Below are 15475 nucleotides of genomic sequence, written 5' to 3'. Positions count from 1 at the left end.
CCCACCACACTAGCCCGTCATGCACACCTACCCACCACACTAGCCCGTCATGCACACCTACCCACCACACTAGCCCGTCATGCACAACCACCCACCACACTAGCCCGTCATGCACACCCACCCACCACACTAGCCCGTCATGCACACACACCCACCACACTAGCCCGTCATGCACACACACCCACCACACTAGCCCGTCATGCACAGATACCCACCACACTAGCCCGTCATGCACACCCACCCACCACACTAGCCCGTCATGCACACCTACCCACCACACTAGCCCGTCATGCACATCTACCCACCACACTAGCCCGTCATGCACACCTACCCACCACACTAGCCCGTCATGCACACCTACCCACCACACTAGCCCGTCATGCACACCCACCCACCACACTAGCCCGTCATGCACACCCACCCACCACACTAGCCCGTCATGCACACACACCCACCACACTAGCCCGTCATGCACACCCACCCACCACACTAGCCCGTCATGCACACCCACCCACCCACACTAGCCCGTCATGCACACCCACCCACCCACACTAGCCCGTCATGCACACCTACCCACCACACTAGCCCGTCATGCACACCCACCCACCACACTAGCCCGTCATGCACACACATCCACCCACACTAACCCGTCATGCACACCTGCCCACCACACTAGCCCGTCATGCACACCCACCCACCACACTAGCCCGTCATGCACACCCACCCACCACACTAGCCCGTCATGCACACCCACCCACCACACTAGCCCGTCATGCACACCTACCCACCACACTAGCCCGTCATGCACACCTACCCACCACACTAGCCCGTCATGCACACCTACCCACCACACTAGCCCGTCATGCACACACACGCACCACACTAGCCCGTCATGCACACCCACCCACCACACTAGCCCGTCATGCAGACACATCCACCCACACTAACCCGTCATGCACACCTACCCACCACACTAGCCCGTCATGCACACCCACCCACCACACTAGCCCGTCATGCACACACACCCACCACACTAGCCCGTCATGCACACCCACCCACCACACTAGCCCGTCATGCACACACACCCACCACGCTAGCCCGTCATGCACACACACGCACCACACTAGCCCGTCATGCACACCTACCCACCACACTAGCCCGTCATGCACACCTACCCACCACACTAGCCCGTCATGCACACCCACCCACCCACACTAGCCCGTCATGCACACCCACCCACCCACACTAACCCGTCATGCACACCTACCCACCACACTAGCCCGTCATGCACAGCTACCCACCACACTAGCCCGTCATGCACACACACCCACCACACTAGCCCGTCATGCACACACACCCACCACACTAGCCCGTCATGCACACCCACCCACCCACACTAGCCCGTCATGCACACACACCCACCACACTAGCCCGTCATGCACACACACCCACCACACTAGCCCGTCATGCACACCCACCCACCACACTAGCCCGTCATGCACACACACCCACCACACTAGCCCGTCATGCACACCCACCCACCACACTAGCCCGTCATGCACACCCACCCAACACGTAACCCTCACAAAACTCGTGCATGACACTACTACAGCGTACTGAACCCCCTAACCCCCTTAACCCCCTTAACCCCCATAGCCTATGGAATCTAAAATCTCAAAAAGAAAAAAAATTGCATCACCGAGCCACACACACACACACACACACACACACACAACGGTAACCCGGCTCTCTCTCTCTCTCTCTCTCTCTCTCTCTCTCTCTCTCTCTCTCTCTCTCTCTCTCGGAGGGAGGAAGGGAAACCCACCTTTCCAGTCCATTTGACCCCCTTCCAGATGCAGAAGTAGCAGAGGATCCAGGCCAGCAGGAGGGTGAGGGCCAACTCCCACCGGATGGAGCCCGGATGATCAATGCCCTCCGAAATCTGCAGCGCCCGTTTTCTGTTTGGGGGAGGGAGGGAGTGGAGTGGAGGGAGGGAGTGGAGGGAGAGTGGAGGGAAGGAGGGGAAGAGAAAACAAAACACTTCAGCCACCGTTTTCTGTTGTGTTGGTGGCGGGAGAGGGGGGACACACCTCGAGGATGAAAAATAGATATTAAAATAATTCAAAGAAATTCTTATCTATTTCTATATTACTGATGGGTCGTTAGATAGTCGTAAGGTGATGATGCTTCAGATAATCCTGGCGAAGCTTAGCTTGAAAATCCCCCCCCCCCCCCTTTTGTTTATATTCTAAGCTGGCTAGCTGGAGGGGGGGATAATCCCTATCTTATTTTAAGCTAAGCTGGCTGGAGAGGGAGGGAGGAAGGGGGGGTTTAGTGAAAGATATTCTCGATGAATGGAAAGATAAGCTTGTACTCCCCCTTCCTCACACTGGGGAGGGAGGGGGTAAAAAGCTTAAGCTTGGGGAGGAGGGGGGGAGGAGTAGGTAAAAAGCTTAAGCTTGCTAAACATAGTACATTGCGCTCAGCGCGCCTGCCTGCCTATACCTTCTCCACTCCCACTTTAATCTTAATCCCCCACCATCGTCCACGCCCCTGGCTTATAGCCGACCTAACCCATATAAACAATTACCAACTGACTTCACTAATGGATATAAGAACAGATATATGAAGATAACGAGACAGATATAGGAATATAACGAGAGAAAGAGAGAGGGAGAAAGAGTGTGGAGGGAGAGTAATCCCCCATCATCGCCCACGCCCTTGGCTTATAGCCGACCTAACCCATATAAACAATTACCAACTGACTTCACTAATAGATATAAGAACAGATATATGAAGATAACGAGACAGATATAGGAATATAACGAGAGAGAAAGAGAGAGAGAGAGTGAGGGAGGGAGAGTAATCCCCCACCATCGTCCACGCCCTTGGCTTATAGCCGACCTAACCCATATAAACAATTACCAACTGACTTCACTAATAGATATAAGAACAGATATATGAAGATAACGAGACAGATATAGGAATATAACGAGAGAGAAAGAGAGGGTGAGAGAGAGGGAGGGAGTGTACGAAAACCAGTAAAACTAACTCCCAGAATTCCTTGACTGGGTCGGTAATGTTCATGACGTGGACCCGGCTCATGTTGCCCACTTTGCAGTACGTCCCGTTGGCGGTCGAGTTGTACACCTCGTCCCAGCACTGGAGGGAACCGCGCGCGTAGGGCGACACGCACGTCTCCGTGTTCCACCAGTTATCGCACGACCCCCATGGCAGCTCTGGTGGGTTGGGGGGGGGGGGGAAAAGAGGGGAGAAAGGGAGGGTGGGTGGATGGGGGAGAGAAAGAAAGGGGTTTGCGTGTGTTAATCCGTGGCTTTTATTATATAATGGGGAGGGGTGTGGTGTTAAATGGGGCGCCTATTGGATGGGACGGGTTGAGAAGTAATTATGGGGGATGGGTGTGTGGCAAGGTATGGGTGGGTAACAACGGGTGTTGTGTTCATGATGAGGGATGGGGGATATTGGGGGTGGTGTACAAGGTGTGTAGGATGGATCAGGAAGTACCCTTCCTCCATCCCCCCCCATTCGTCATGGGTCACCATCAAAGCCAAGAAATGGGGGAGGGGGAAGGGGGAGATAAGAAAATGGGTTGAACCCAAGGATACGGGTATGGTTGACCTCATGAATGATGGGAGTGTGGAAGGGAGAGATGGGTGATGAGTGGTGAGGGATGGGGGAGAGTGGTATATCATGGGGAGTGATATATCATGGGGCTGATATATTATGAGGCAGTGATATATCATGGGGTAGTGATATATCATGGGGAACTGATATATCATGGGGAGACATATATTATGGGGGGCAGTGATATATCATGGGGGAGACATATATATTATGGGGGCAGTGATATATCATGGGGAGACAGATATATTATGGGGACAGTGATATATCATGGGGGAGACAGATATATTATGGGGACAGTGATATATCATGGGGGAGACAGATATATTATGGGGACAGTGATATATCATGGGGGAGACATATATATTATGGGGACAGTGATATATCATGGGGGAGACAGATATATTATGGGGACAGTGATATATCATGGGGGAGACAGATATATTATGGGGACAGTGATATATCATGGGGGAGACATATATATTATGGGGACAGTGATATATCATGGGGGAGACAGATATATTATGGGGACAGTGATATATCATGGGGGAGACAGATATATTATGGGGACAGTGATATATCATGGGGGAGACAGATATATTATGGGGACAGTGATATGAGGGAAACATATATTATGGGGGGCAGTGATATATCATGGGGGAGACATATATATTATGGGGGCAGTGATATATGATGGGGAGACAGATATATTATGGGGACAGTGATATATCATGGGATTTGTGGTGGACATAAATTCTTAAAATTACAGATGGGGAGTGAGAAGGGTTAAACATAATAATTGCAAACGACAGTTTCATCAATTCACTGAATAATCAAACATTATGTAATCTAGATACAGCAAATGTAATCTTTATCCAAACATTGTCTATGTCATTTAACTACAGCAAATGTAATCTTTAAATATATCCAAACATCGTCTGTGTCATTTAAACAGCAAATGTAATCTTTAGATATTCATACATTGTCTATGTAATCTAAATACAGCAAATGTAATCTAAATACAGCAAATGTAATCTAAATACAGCAAATGTAATCTAAATGCAACAAATGTAATCAAAATACAGCAACAATAATCTTTATCAAGCAGCATAGGTATACATATATATGTATAATTACATGTACCTTGAATAATGGTATACATACATATGTATAATTACATGTATCTTGAACATAGGTATACATATATATGTATGATTACATGTACCTTGAATAATGAGTTTGAAAAGGAAAATAAGGATTAATTTCAGAGTGTGTTAACGAGAGATGAGTCATTGTACTCACGTCCTGATTCCACTGAAAGCAGTGATGAAGCCAGTGAAGACAGCGGGAAAGAAGAGATGAAAGAAGCGGCCCAATTCCTTGTAATGGGAAGATTGGGGTGGGGGGGGGGATTACAAAAAGCAAACGGCTAGGGTGTGCTTGTGGGAGTCGACCAGTAGTACAGCAGTGGTGATTCCTGTGGTTGTGTGGGGTCTGGGGTGAGGGGTGTGTGTGTTGTGGTCTGGCTGGAGGGGCGGTGTGGTGGAGTGGGGTGGCTTGTGGTGGTGTGGTGGAGGGGGGCTTGTGGTGGTGTGGTGGAGTGGGGTGGCTTGTGGTGGTGTGGTGGAGTGGGGTGGCTTGTGGTGGTGTGGTGGAGTGGGGTGGCTTGTGGTGGTGTGGTGGAGTGGGGTGGCTTGTGGTGGAGGGAGGGCGTGGCTTGTGGTGGTGTGGTGGAGGGAGGGTGTGGCTTGTGGTGGTGTGGTGGAGGGAGGGCGTGGCTTGTGGTGGTGTGGTGGAGTGGGGTGGCTTGTGGTGGTGTGGTGGAGGAAGGGTGTGGCTTGTAGTGGTGAGGTGGTGGTAGCTGTGGTAGAGATGGTCGTAGTCAAAGCTTGTCATTCATCCGGCCATGTTGGTCGTACTGGGTCGTCTGTATACGTCGAGATGGTCAGGGTCGTCCTGTAGGATGGGCACGACCCCTTGAACACCCCGGTACGACCCCAAAACACGCGCCGGTACGACCCGTGAGCATGACGCGTATGACCCTTGACCTCGCCTTTTCGGCACGACCTGCGTACCCAAGGGTCGTACCGTCGTGCCCCTTGAGATCGTACCGACGTGCCCATTGGGTCGTACCGTCGTGCTCCGTGGTCGTATCGTCGTGTTCAAGGGGGTACGAGTCGTAAAGAAAAAAATACAAACGGAAAATCGTTAGAATAAGCGATGCCTGCTGGTCGTAACACTCACTCTACAACCGTAACATTCACTCTACAGTCGTAACATTCACTCTACAACCGTAACACTCACTCTACAGCCGTAACACTCACTCTACAGTCGTAACACTCACTCTGCAACCGTAACATTCACTCCACAGCCGTAACATTCACTCTACAGTCGTAACACTCACTCTACAGCCGTAACATTCACTCCACAGCCGTAACATTCACTCTACAGCCGTAACACTCACACAACATAACATTCACTCTTCCCCCGTATCACTCCTTCTACACTCGTAACACCTTCGTAACACCTGCCGTAACACACCTCAGATCAACAAGCGACAGCTGAAATAACATGACGTAAGTCTGTCTAGTCAGTTCAGGGAAGTAGACAGGTCATTAGCCACCAAGTAATTACAATTAAGAGTAATTACAAATTACATTTAAGAGTAATTACAAATTACAATTAAAAGTAATCATACAATGAGCTGCCACTGTACCACTCACACCTCACGTCTTTTTTTCATGAGGGACGAAGGGACAGATAAGAAAGCACCATTATGCATCACACAGCAATATGCAAATGAGGGAAAAAGGTGTGGAAAAAGAATGATAAATTATATGAGAAAATTAATTTTAATAATAATAATAATAATAATAAGATGGACAGATATATGGCTAAGACATGACAACAGATATTGAATGAAGATATTGTACAAGATCTTCTACGTAAAAAACTATTCAAAATACGTCCCAGTAGGGAAATATATATATATATATATATATATATATATATATATATATATATATATATATATATATATATATATATATATATATATATATATTAATACGTTAAACTATACAAGAAACTACAGAAAATATATATTCATATTATGCGACAGTTCGTCAAAAGTTTTAAGCTTAGTAGAGGATTACGTTAAGCTGGATGAGGGCAAAGTTTTAAGCTTATTAGAAGAATTAGTACGTTTAAGGTTGCGTGCAGTTTTAAACTTAAGCAGAAGTATAAGAAAACAGTTTGGTTGAGTCACTAAGCGTGCAAAGTTTTAAGCTATGCGGAATAACCAGTTAAGCTGGGGTTGGGAGGTCACTAAGCGTGCAGAGGTTTAAGCTTAGTCGAAAAATCAATGAAACTAGGGAATGGGAGGTCGTTAAGCGTGCAAAGCTTTAAGCTTAGTATCAGATCAGTAAGTTGAGGTAGGGAACGCTAAGCGTGCAAAGTTATAAGCTGAAGAAAAGGAGAACAGGGCGTCCGTGCATGACCTATGGAGGAGGGAGGGGGGGTTATGTAGTAACAGTAGCAACGGGATGTGTGGTAGTAACAGTAAAAGGGGGGTGGGGGAGGGGTAGTAACAGTAGCAGGAGGGGGGTTGGGGGGGTAGTAAAAGTAGCAGGGGGGGGGTGTAGTAACAGAGTCAAGGGGGGGTTGGTAGTAACAGTAAGGGCGGGGGGGGGGGTCGTAACAGTAGCAGAGGAGAGTGGGGGTGTCGTAACAGTAGCAACGGGGGTAGGGTGTCGTAACAGTAACAACGGGGGTAGGGTGTAGTAACAGTAACAACGGGGGTAGGGTGTAGTAACAGTAACAACGGGGGTAGGGTGTAGTAACAGTAACAACGGGGGTAGGGTGTAGTAACAGTAACAACGGGGGTAGGGTGTAGTAACAGTAACAACGGGGGTAGGGTGTAGTAACAGTAACAACGGGGGTAGGGTCTGTTCATGAGGGGTTGTAAGGGCGCATGACACAAGGGGTAGCGGGCCAGTTCATGACGGGGTTGTAAGGGCGCATGACTTACGAGTGGTCAAGGACATGAAGAAGTAGAAGATGGCCCAGCACAACACCACGATGTAGTAGATGTTCAACCATACTGACATTACAGCTGCGCCATAACCTACGCCTGTAGAGAGAAAAGACATTATAATGTTTATATATATATACATTATAATGTATATATATATATATATATTTCTTTTAATACATATTCGCCATTTGCCGCGTTGGCGAGGTAGCGTTAAGAGCAGAGGACTTATAATTTAGAGGGAATATCCTCACTTGGCCCCCTTCTCTGCTCCTTCTTTTGGAAGATTAAGAATGAGAGGGGAGGATTTCCAGCCCCAATCAGCTCCCTCCCCTTTTTAGTCGCCTTCTACGACACGCAGGGAATACGTGGGAAGAATTCTTTCTCCCCTATCCCCAGGGATATATATATATATATATATATATATATATATATATATATATATATATATATATATATATATATATATATATATATATATACAACGGAGGCTACCACAGCACAACGGAGGTTTGGATGGTTCGTGACGAAGCTGTTGGCTTCTCAGGGCACGAGACGTGCTGGGCCAGGGGACACGTCTCGCGCCCACGCCACCTGCACTGGACCACGGTAGTGCATGGGAGGAGGGGAGGGAGGTCGTCGTCGTCGTCGTCAACCACACACTAACGTGCGGTAATTACCATTGTGGTACGACCCTTGACACGACGGTACGACCCTTGACACGACGGTACGACCCTTGACACGATGGTACGACCCTTGACACGACGGTACGACCCTTGACACGGCGGTACGACCCTTGACACGACTGTTCGACCCTTGACACGACGGTACGACCCTTGACACGGCAGTGCGACCCTTGACACGACGGTACGGACCCTTGGCACGGCGGTACGACCCTTGACACGACTGTTCGACCCTTGACACGACGGTACGAGACTCTGGTACGACGGACTGCCACCATCTGACCTGACCCTTTAATGGTCGTGGACAACAGTGGTGTGGTCTGGGATGAGGACGTGTGCGGTACGGGAAGGGGGACGTGTACAGTACTGGGAAGGGGACGTGTACGGTACTGGGAAGGGGGGCGTGTACAGTAGTGGGAAGGGGACGTGTACGGTAGTGGTAGTGCAGACGTGTACGGAACTGGGAGGGGGACGTGTAGAGGAATGGAAGGGGGACGTGTACAGCACGGGGAGGGGGACGTGTATGGTAATGGGAGGGGGGACGTGTATGGTACTGGGAGGGGGACGTGGACGTGTACGGTACGGGGAAGGGGGACGTGTATGGCTCTGGGAGGGGGACGTGTACTGCACGGGGAGGGGGACGTGTATGGTACGGGGAAGGGGGACGTGTATGCCTCTCGGAAGGGGACGTGGACGGTATGGGAGGAGGGGACGTGTATGGTACTGGGAAGGGGGACGTGGACGTGTATGGTACTGGGAGAAGGGGGGGGGAGGGGGACGTGTATTGATCCTCCTGCCACTTTGGGCACCCACATCACCCCCCCAGAGATAGGCCTACCTTCACCTCTGGGGTTCACACAGAAATTCCCTCCTCACTCTTTTTTTTTTCCCCCTACTGTAGAGAGTGATGTGGGGGAGGGAAGGGGAGGGAAGGGGAGGGGAGGGGAGGGGAGGGGAAGGGGAGGGTGAGGGGGTTGCAGGTGGGGTCTCCAGCCTTCCATCTCACTCATCCCCTTAATAGGAGTGAAGGAGAAGGTGCTAAAAACCCATCCAGCCCCGGCCTCTATCTACGTGGGGAGACTCCCTCACACTGCCTTCTATATCCTCCATCTGGTCTCAGCGCTCCAGCATCTTTAGGTGGGAGTAAAGTGTCCATGGGATTCCGTAGTGTACGTGGGGAATCCACAGGGTTCATGGCAGTACATGGGGATCTACTGTGTACATGGGGACTCACAATGTACATAGAAGTCCACATTGTACATGAGAGTCAAAGGTGTGCAAGGTGATATATGGGGGTCATGTACATGGGAGTACATAGAGGTCATGTACATGGGGGTACATGGGGGCCATGTACATGGGATTACATGTAAAAGCCAGGTACCAAAGTGTGTGATAGTCCCAGACCAGGTAATCTGCTGGAGGACAGTACATGGGAAGGAAAGGTAAGAGAAGACCTGATGGTCTATGACCACGTTATCTGCTGGAAGACAGTAATAGTGTCCTAAATTCCTAATCCATACAGATGGAGACAGGATAGCAAAGCAGAAGGCACCTCCCCCACCCACCACTATAGATGGAGACAGGATAGTACAGCAGAAGGCTCCTCCCCCACCCACCAATATAGATGGAGACAGGATAGTACAGCAGAAGGCTCCTCCCCCACCCACCAATATAGATGGAGACAGGATAGTACAGCAGAAGGCTCCTCCCCCACCCACCACTATAGATGGAGACAGGATAGCACAGCAGAAGGCTCCTCCCCCACCCACCACTATAGATGGAGACAGGACAGTACAGCAGAAGGCTCCTCCCCCACCCATCACTATAGATGGAGACAGGACAGTACAGCAGAAGGCTCCTCCCCCACCCACCACTATAGATGGAGACAGGACAGTACAGCAGAAGGCTCCTCCCTCACCACCCACCACTATAGATGGAGACAGGACAGTACAGCAGAAGGCTCCTCCTCCCCCACCCACCACTATAGATGGAGACAGGACAGTACAGCAGAAGGCTCCTCCTCCCCCACCCACCACTATAGATGGAGACAGGATAGTACAGCAGAAGGCTCCTCCCCCACCCACCACTATAGATGGAGACAGGACAGTACAGCAGAAGGCTCCTCCTCCCCCACCCACCACTATAGATGGAGACAGGACAGTACAGCAGAAGGCTCCTCCCCCACCCACCACTATAGATGGAGACAGGACAGTACAGCAGAAGGCTCCTCCCCCACCCACCACTATAGATGGAGACAGGACAGTACAGCAGAAGGCTCCTCCTCCCCCACCCACCACTATAGATGGAGACAGGACAGTACAGCAGAAGGCTCCTCCCCCACCCACCACTATAGATGGAGACAGTACAGTACAGCAGAAGGCTCCTCCCCACCCACCACTATAGATGGAGACAGGACAGTACAGCAGAAGGCTCCTCCTCCCCCACCCACCACTATAGATGGAGACAGGACAGTACAGCAGAAGGCTCCTCCCCCACCCACCACTATAGATGGAGACAGGACAGTACAGCAGAAGGCTCCTCCTCCCCCACCCACCACTATAGATGGAGACAGGACAGTACAGCAGAAGGCTCCTCCTCCCCCACCCACCACTATAGATGGAGACAGGACAGTACAGCAGAAGGCTCCTCCCCCACCCATCACTATAGATGGAGACAGGATAGCAAAGCAGAAGGCTCCTCCCCCACCCACCACTATAGATGGAGACAGGATAGTACAGCAGAAGGTTCCTCCCCCACCCACCACTATAGATGGAGACAGGATAGTACAGCAGAAGGCTCCTCCCCCACCCACCACTATAGATGGAGACAGGACAGTACAGCAGAAGGCTCCTCCCCCACCCACCACTATAGATGGAAACAGGATAGTACAGCAGAAGGCTCCTCCCCCACCCACCACTATAGATGGAGACAGGACAGTACAGCAGAAGGCTCCTCCCCCACCCACCACTATAGATGGAAACAGGATAGTACAGCAGAAGGCTCCTATAATATAGTCTGTCAATACCAATAAAGCAGGATATATTATCTTACGTGGATCACCCGATATTAAAAGAAAAGTTGAATGATACTGAATCTTTTTTTCTATCATTGTCTCGTGTTCAGCTAAGGAACATATGAGGAGCAAATGCATCAGACAACAATATGATAAATAAGACAAAAAAATATATCTCAAATATTCATAAGTACTGTACCTAAAGAATGAAAAATAATGCATAAAAATAATGTCAGTTATAACTACAAAACTTAGCGAACGAAAAAGAAAAATCCAAAAGGTGTGAAAAATTACATGTAACAAAATAGTGAAAAAAAATAAAATTTCACAAAAATGTCCATTTGTTTTCCCTCGCTTTCAATATATTTCGTCCATTTCATCTTACATTTCGACGACCAGACCTTATATCTCCTTGAAGCATTTAAAAAAATATAAAAAAGCATTTAAAATGCAATCAAAAAAGCATTTAAAAAAAACATTTAAAAAAAAGCATTTAAAAAAGGCATTTAAAAAAAATGTCTAGCCTTTTTGTATCTAATACGTGTGTATCAGTGTGTACTGATGTATAACGCCAGGGGAAATAATGCCACGGTGAATGGGTCGGTGGGAGGGAAAAAAAAAAAGCGAAAAAAAAGAAAAAATGGTCGCTCTCCAGGTTCTATTTTTAAACGCCATATTGGGAATGAGGTTGGGTTGGTTGAGCGGGCCGTGAGGACGTAGGTTCGTATCCCGCCTGGCGTCGGGTGCTAAAGGTTCCAATATGTTGTTGGCAACACACGGTCGTTTTCATAATGCTAGCCAGGCCTTCACTAGACCTTTCACACGATCCTGTCTTATATATATATATATATATATATATATATATATATATATATATATATATATATATATATATATATATATACTTTCACAGCTCCTGATATGTATATATATTTTTTTCCTGCATCCCGTTTTCTTTATGTAATACCTGGCCTTGCATACATGTCTATGTGAATTGATATACTATGTGAATGTTTATGTATACATGCTCGTTCATATCACTTGAATAAAATGTAATTTATTGGCAAAGTTGCTTAATTATAACCATCTCTTGGATGTATATAACTGCTGGACTAATGAAAGAAAGAAGGAAAAATATGATAGACTAATGTAAATTGTTCTATATCTAAAGTATAGGCAAGACAGGTTTTGAGACGTCATTCACGTACTATATATATATATATATATATATATATATATATATATATATATATATATATATATATATATATATATGTGTGTGTGTGTGTGTGTGTGTGTGTGTGTGTGTGTATACATGAGTATATGGGTGAGTTGGGCCATTCTTTCGTCTGTTTCCTTGCGCTACCTCGCTAACGCTGGAGACAGCGACAAAGTGAATGTAGGTTTGCGGCAGGGGTGTGTGATGTCTCCATGGTTGTTTAATTTGTTTATGGATGGGGTTGTTAGGGAGGTGAATGCAAGAGTTTTGGAAAGAGGGGCAAGTATGAAGTCTGTTGGGGATGAGAGAGCTTGGGAAGTGTCAGTTGTTGTTCGCTGATGATACAGCGCTGGTGGCTGATTCATGTGAGAAACTGCAGAAGCTGGTGACTGAGTTTGGTAAAGTGTGTGAAAGAAGAAAGTTAAGAGTAAATGTGAATAAGAGCAAGGTTATTAGGTACAGTAGGGTTGAGGGTCAAGTCAATTGGGAGGTGAGTTTGAATGGAGAAAAACTGGAGGAAGTGAAGTGTTTTAGATATCTGGGAGTGGATCTGGCAGCGGATGGAACCATGGAAGCGGAAGTGGATCATAGGGTGGGGGAGGGGGCGAAAATTCTGGGAGCCTTGAAGAATGTGTGGAAGTCGAGAACATTATCTCGGAAAGCAAAAATGGGTATGTTTGAAGGAATAGTGGTTCCAACAATGTTGTATGGTTGCGAGGCGTGGGCTATGGATAGAGTTGTGCACAGGAGGATGGATGTGCTGGAAATGAGATGTTTGAGGACAATGTGTGGTGTGAGGTGGTTTGATCGAGTAAGTAACGTAAGGGTAAGAAAGATGTGTAGAAATAAAAAGAGCGTGGTTGAGAGAGCAGAAGAGGGTGTTTTGAAATGGTTCGGGCACATGGAGAGAATGAGTGAGGAAAGATTGACCAAGAGAATATATGTGTCGGAGGTGGAGGGAACGAGGAGAAGAGGGAGACCAAGTTGGAGGTGGAAAGATGGAGTGAAAAAGATTTTGTGTGATCGGGGCCTGAACATGCAGGAGGGTGAAAGGAGGGCAAGGAATAGAGTGAATTGGAGCGATGTGGTATACCGGGGTTGACGTGCTGTCAGTGGAGTGAATCAAGGCATGTGAAGCGACTGGGGTAAACCATGGAAAGCTGTGTAGGTATGTATATTTGCGTGTGTGGACGTATGTATATACATGTGTATGGGGGTGGGTTGGGCCATTTCTTTCGTCTGTTTCCTTGCGCTACCTCGCAAACGCGGGAGACAGCGACAAAGCAAAAAAAGAAAAAAAAAAAAATATATATATATATATATATATATATATATATATATATATATATATATATATATATATATATATATTATCCCTGGGGATGGGGGAGAAAGAATGCTTCCCACGTGTTCCCTGCGTGTCGTAGAAGGCGACTAAAAGGGGAGGGAGCGGGGGGCTGGAAATCCTCCCCTCTCGTTTTTTTTTAATTTTCCAAAAGAAGGAACAGAGAATTGGGCCAGGTGACGGTATTCCCTCAAAGGCCCAGTCCTCTGTTCTTAACGCTACCTCGCTAATGCGGGAAATGGCGAATAGTTTGAAAGAAAGAAAGAAATATATATATATATATATATATATATATATATATATATATATATATATATATATATATATATATATATACTCGCCTCAACCCATCCGTGGTCATGGACGCTTCACTCATGCTATCAGTAAAATGCTTTGTTTACATACGTCTACACAAATAAAGATTCTAAAATTAAAACCCAAATTGAGACAAGCTGGTCGAGTTAGATCAACAAAAACTAGTTAAAAATATTGGAAATCTGTCCCCCAAAAATTTTAAATCACTAAATTTTCTTTTCTATCACTAAAATTTATTTTTTATTTGCTATATTATGGCAAATGTACAAGACAAATTTAATTTCATGTGAAAAATAAAGTATTTATTATCAATAAATGACAACAGCCAATATAGCATAGTTACGGCTGGGTTTACCTTGGAAGAAAATGGGATGTGGAGGACTTACCTTTAAATATGGGTGTGATGCGCCAGACAGTAAGGCCGCCCGTGCCCAGGAACTGGCCCATGGAGACCTCCAGGAAGAAGGTGGGCACGCCTGCGCAGATCACCGTCAGCAGGTACGGGATCAGGAAGGCTCCTGAAGGAGGGAAATCAAAAGTGGTGGTCAGAACGTACGAAGATGATGCTTTTAAATCATCGTGCTTCTGGCGTTCATGTATCGTACGCTGATTGAAATTATTGTACTCCTGGTGTAAAAAGTATCGTATGCGGGTTAAAATTATCGTACTTCTAGACTTAAAGTATCGCACGTTGATTAAAATGATCGTACTCCTCGGCTTAAAGTATCGTACGCTGATTCAAATTATCGTACTCCTCGGCTTAGAGTATCGTACACTGATCGTATCATCGTACTCCTGGCCTTAAAGTATCGTACACTGACTGTATCATCGTACTCCTGGCCTTAAAGTATCGTACACTGATTGTATCATCGTACTCCTGGCCTTAAAGTATCGTACACTGATTGTATCATCGTACTCCTGGTCTCAAAGTATCGTACACTGATTAAAATTATCGTATCCCTCAGCTTAAAGTATCGTACGCTGATCAAAATTAGTGTACTCCTCGACTTACACAGATTAAATTATTGTACTCCTGGGCTTAAAGTAGCGTATTTGGAAGCTTAAATCATCGGGTCAAGATCAATATCGTCTGAAAGGATATCTAAAAGACTCACACTCTGGTTTGCTATCGTAGTCAAGGATTAGGTTATCGTACCGCTAGAATGAAGTTATCGTACAGCTGCCTTGTTATCAACGTAAACAGGAGGATGGGTTATCGTACAGC

The 15475-nt window shown here is 47.1% G+C and overlaps 1 protein-coding gene across 1 annotated transcript in view; it reads right to left on the bottom strand.

Annotated features, from left to right (window-relative positions):
* Gat (GABA transporter) overlaps nucleotides 1-15475 on the bottom strand; it is a 103019-nt gene that overhangs the window by 23908 nt on the left and 63636 nt on the right. Inside the window, exons 3-6 of the mRNA XM_071666852.1 lie at nucleotides 14637-14768; nucleotides 7673-7774; nucleotides 3053-3239; nucleotides 1826-1958 (exon numbers count right to left, since the gene is read on the bottom strand). Coding sequence (XP_071522953.1) covers nucleotides 1826-1958; nucleotides 3053-3239; nucleotides 7673-7774; nucleotides 14637-14768 — 554 coding nt within the window. The remainder of the gene's footprint in view (nucleotides 1-1825; nucleotides 1959-3052; nucleotides 3240-7672; nucleotides 7775-14636; nucleotides 14769-15475) is intronic.

Source organism: Panulirus ornatus, chromosome 11, assembly GCF_036320965.1.
Source record: "Panulirus ornatus isolate Po-2019 chromosome 11, ASM3632096v1, whole genome shotgun sequence".
Classification (NCBI taxonomy): Eukaryota; Metazoa; Arthropoda; class Malacostraca; order Decapoda; family Palinuridae; genus Panulirus; species Panulirus ornatus.
The sequence above is the reverse complement of the archived record's forward strand: the minus strand, read 5'-3'. Positions and strand labels throughout refer to the sequence as shown.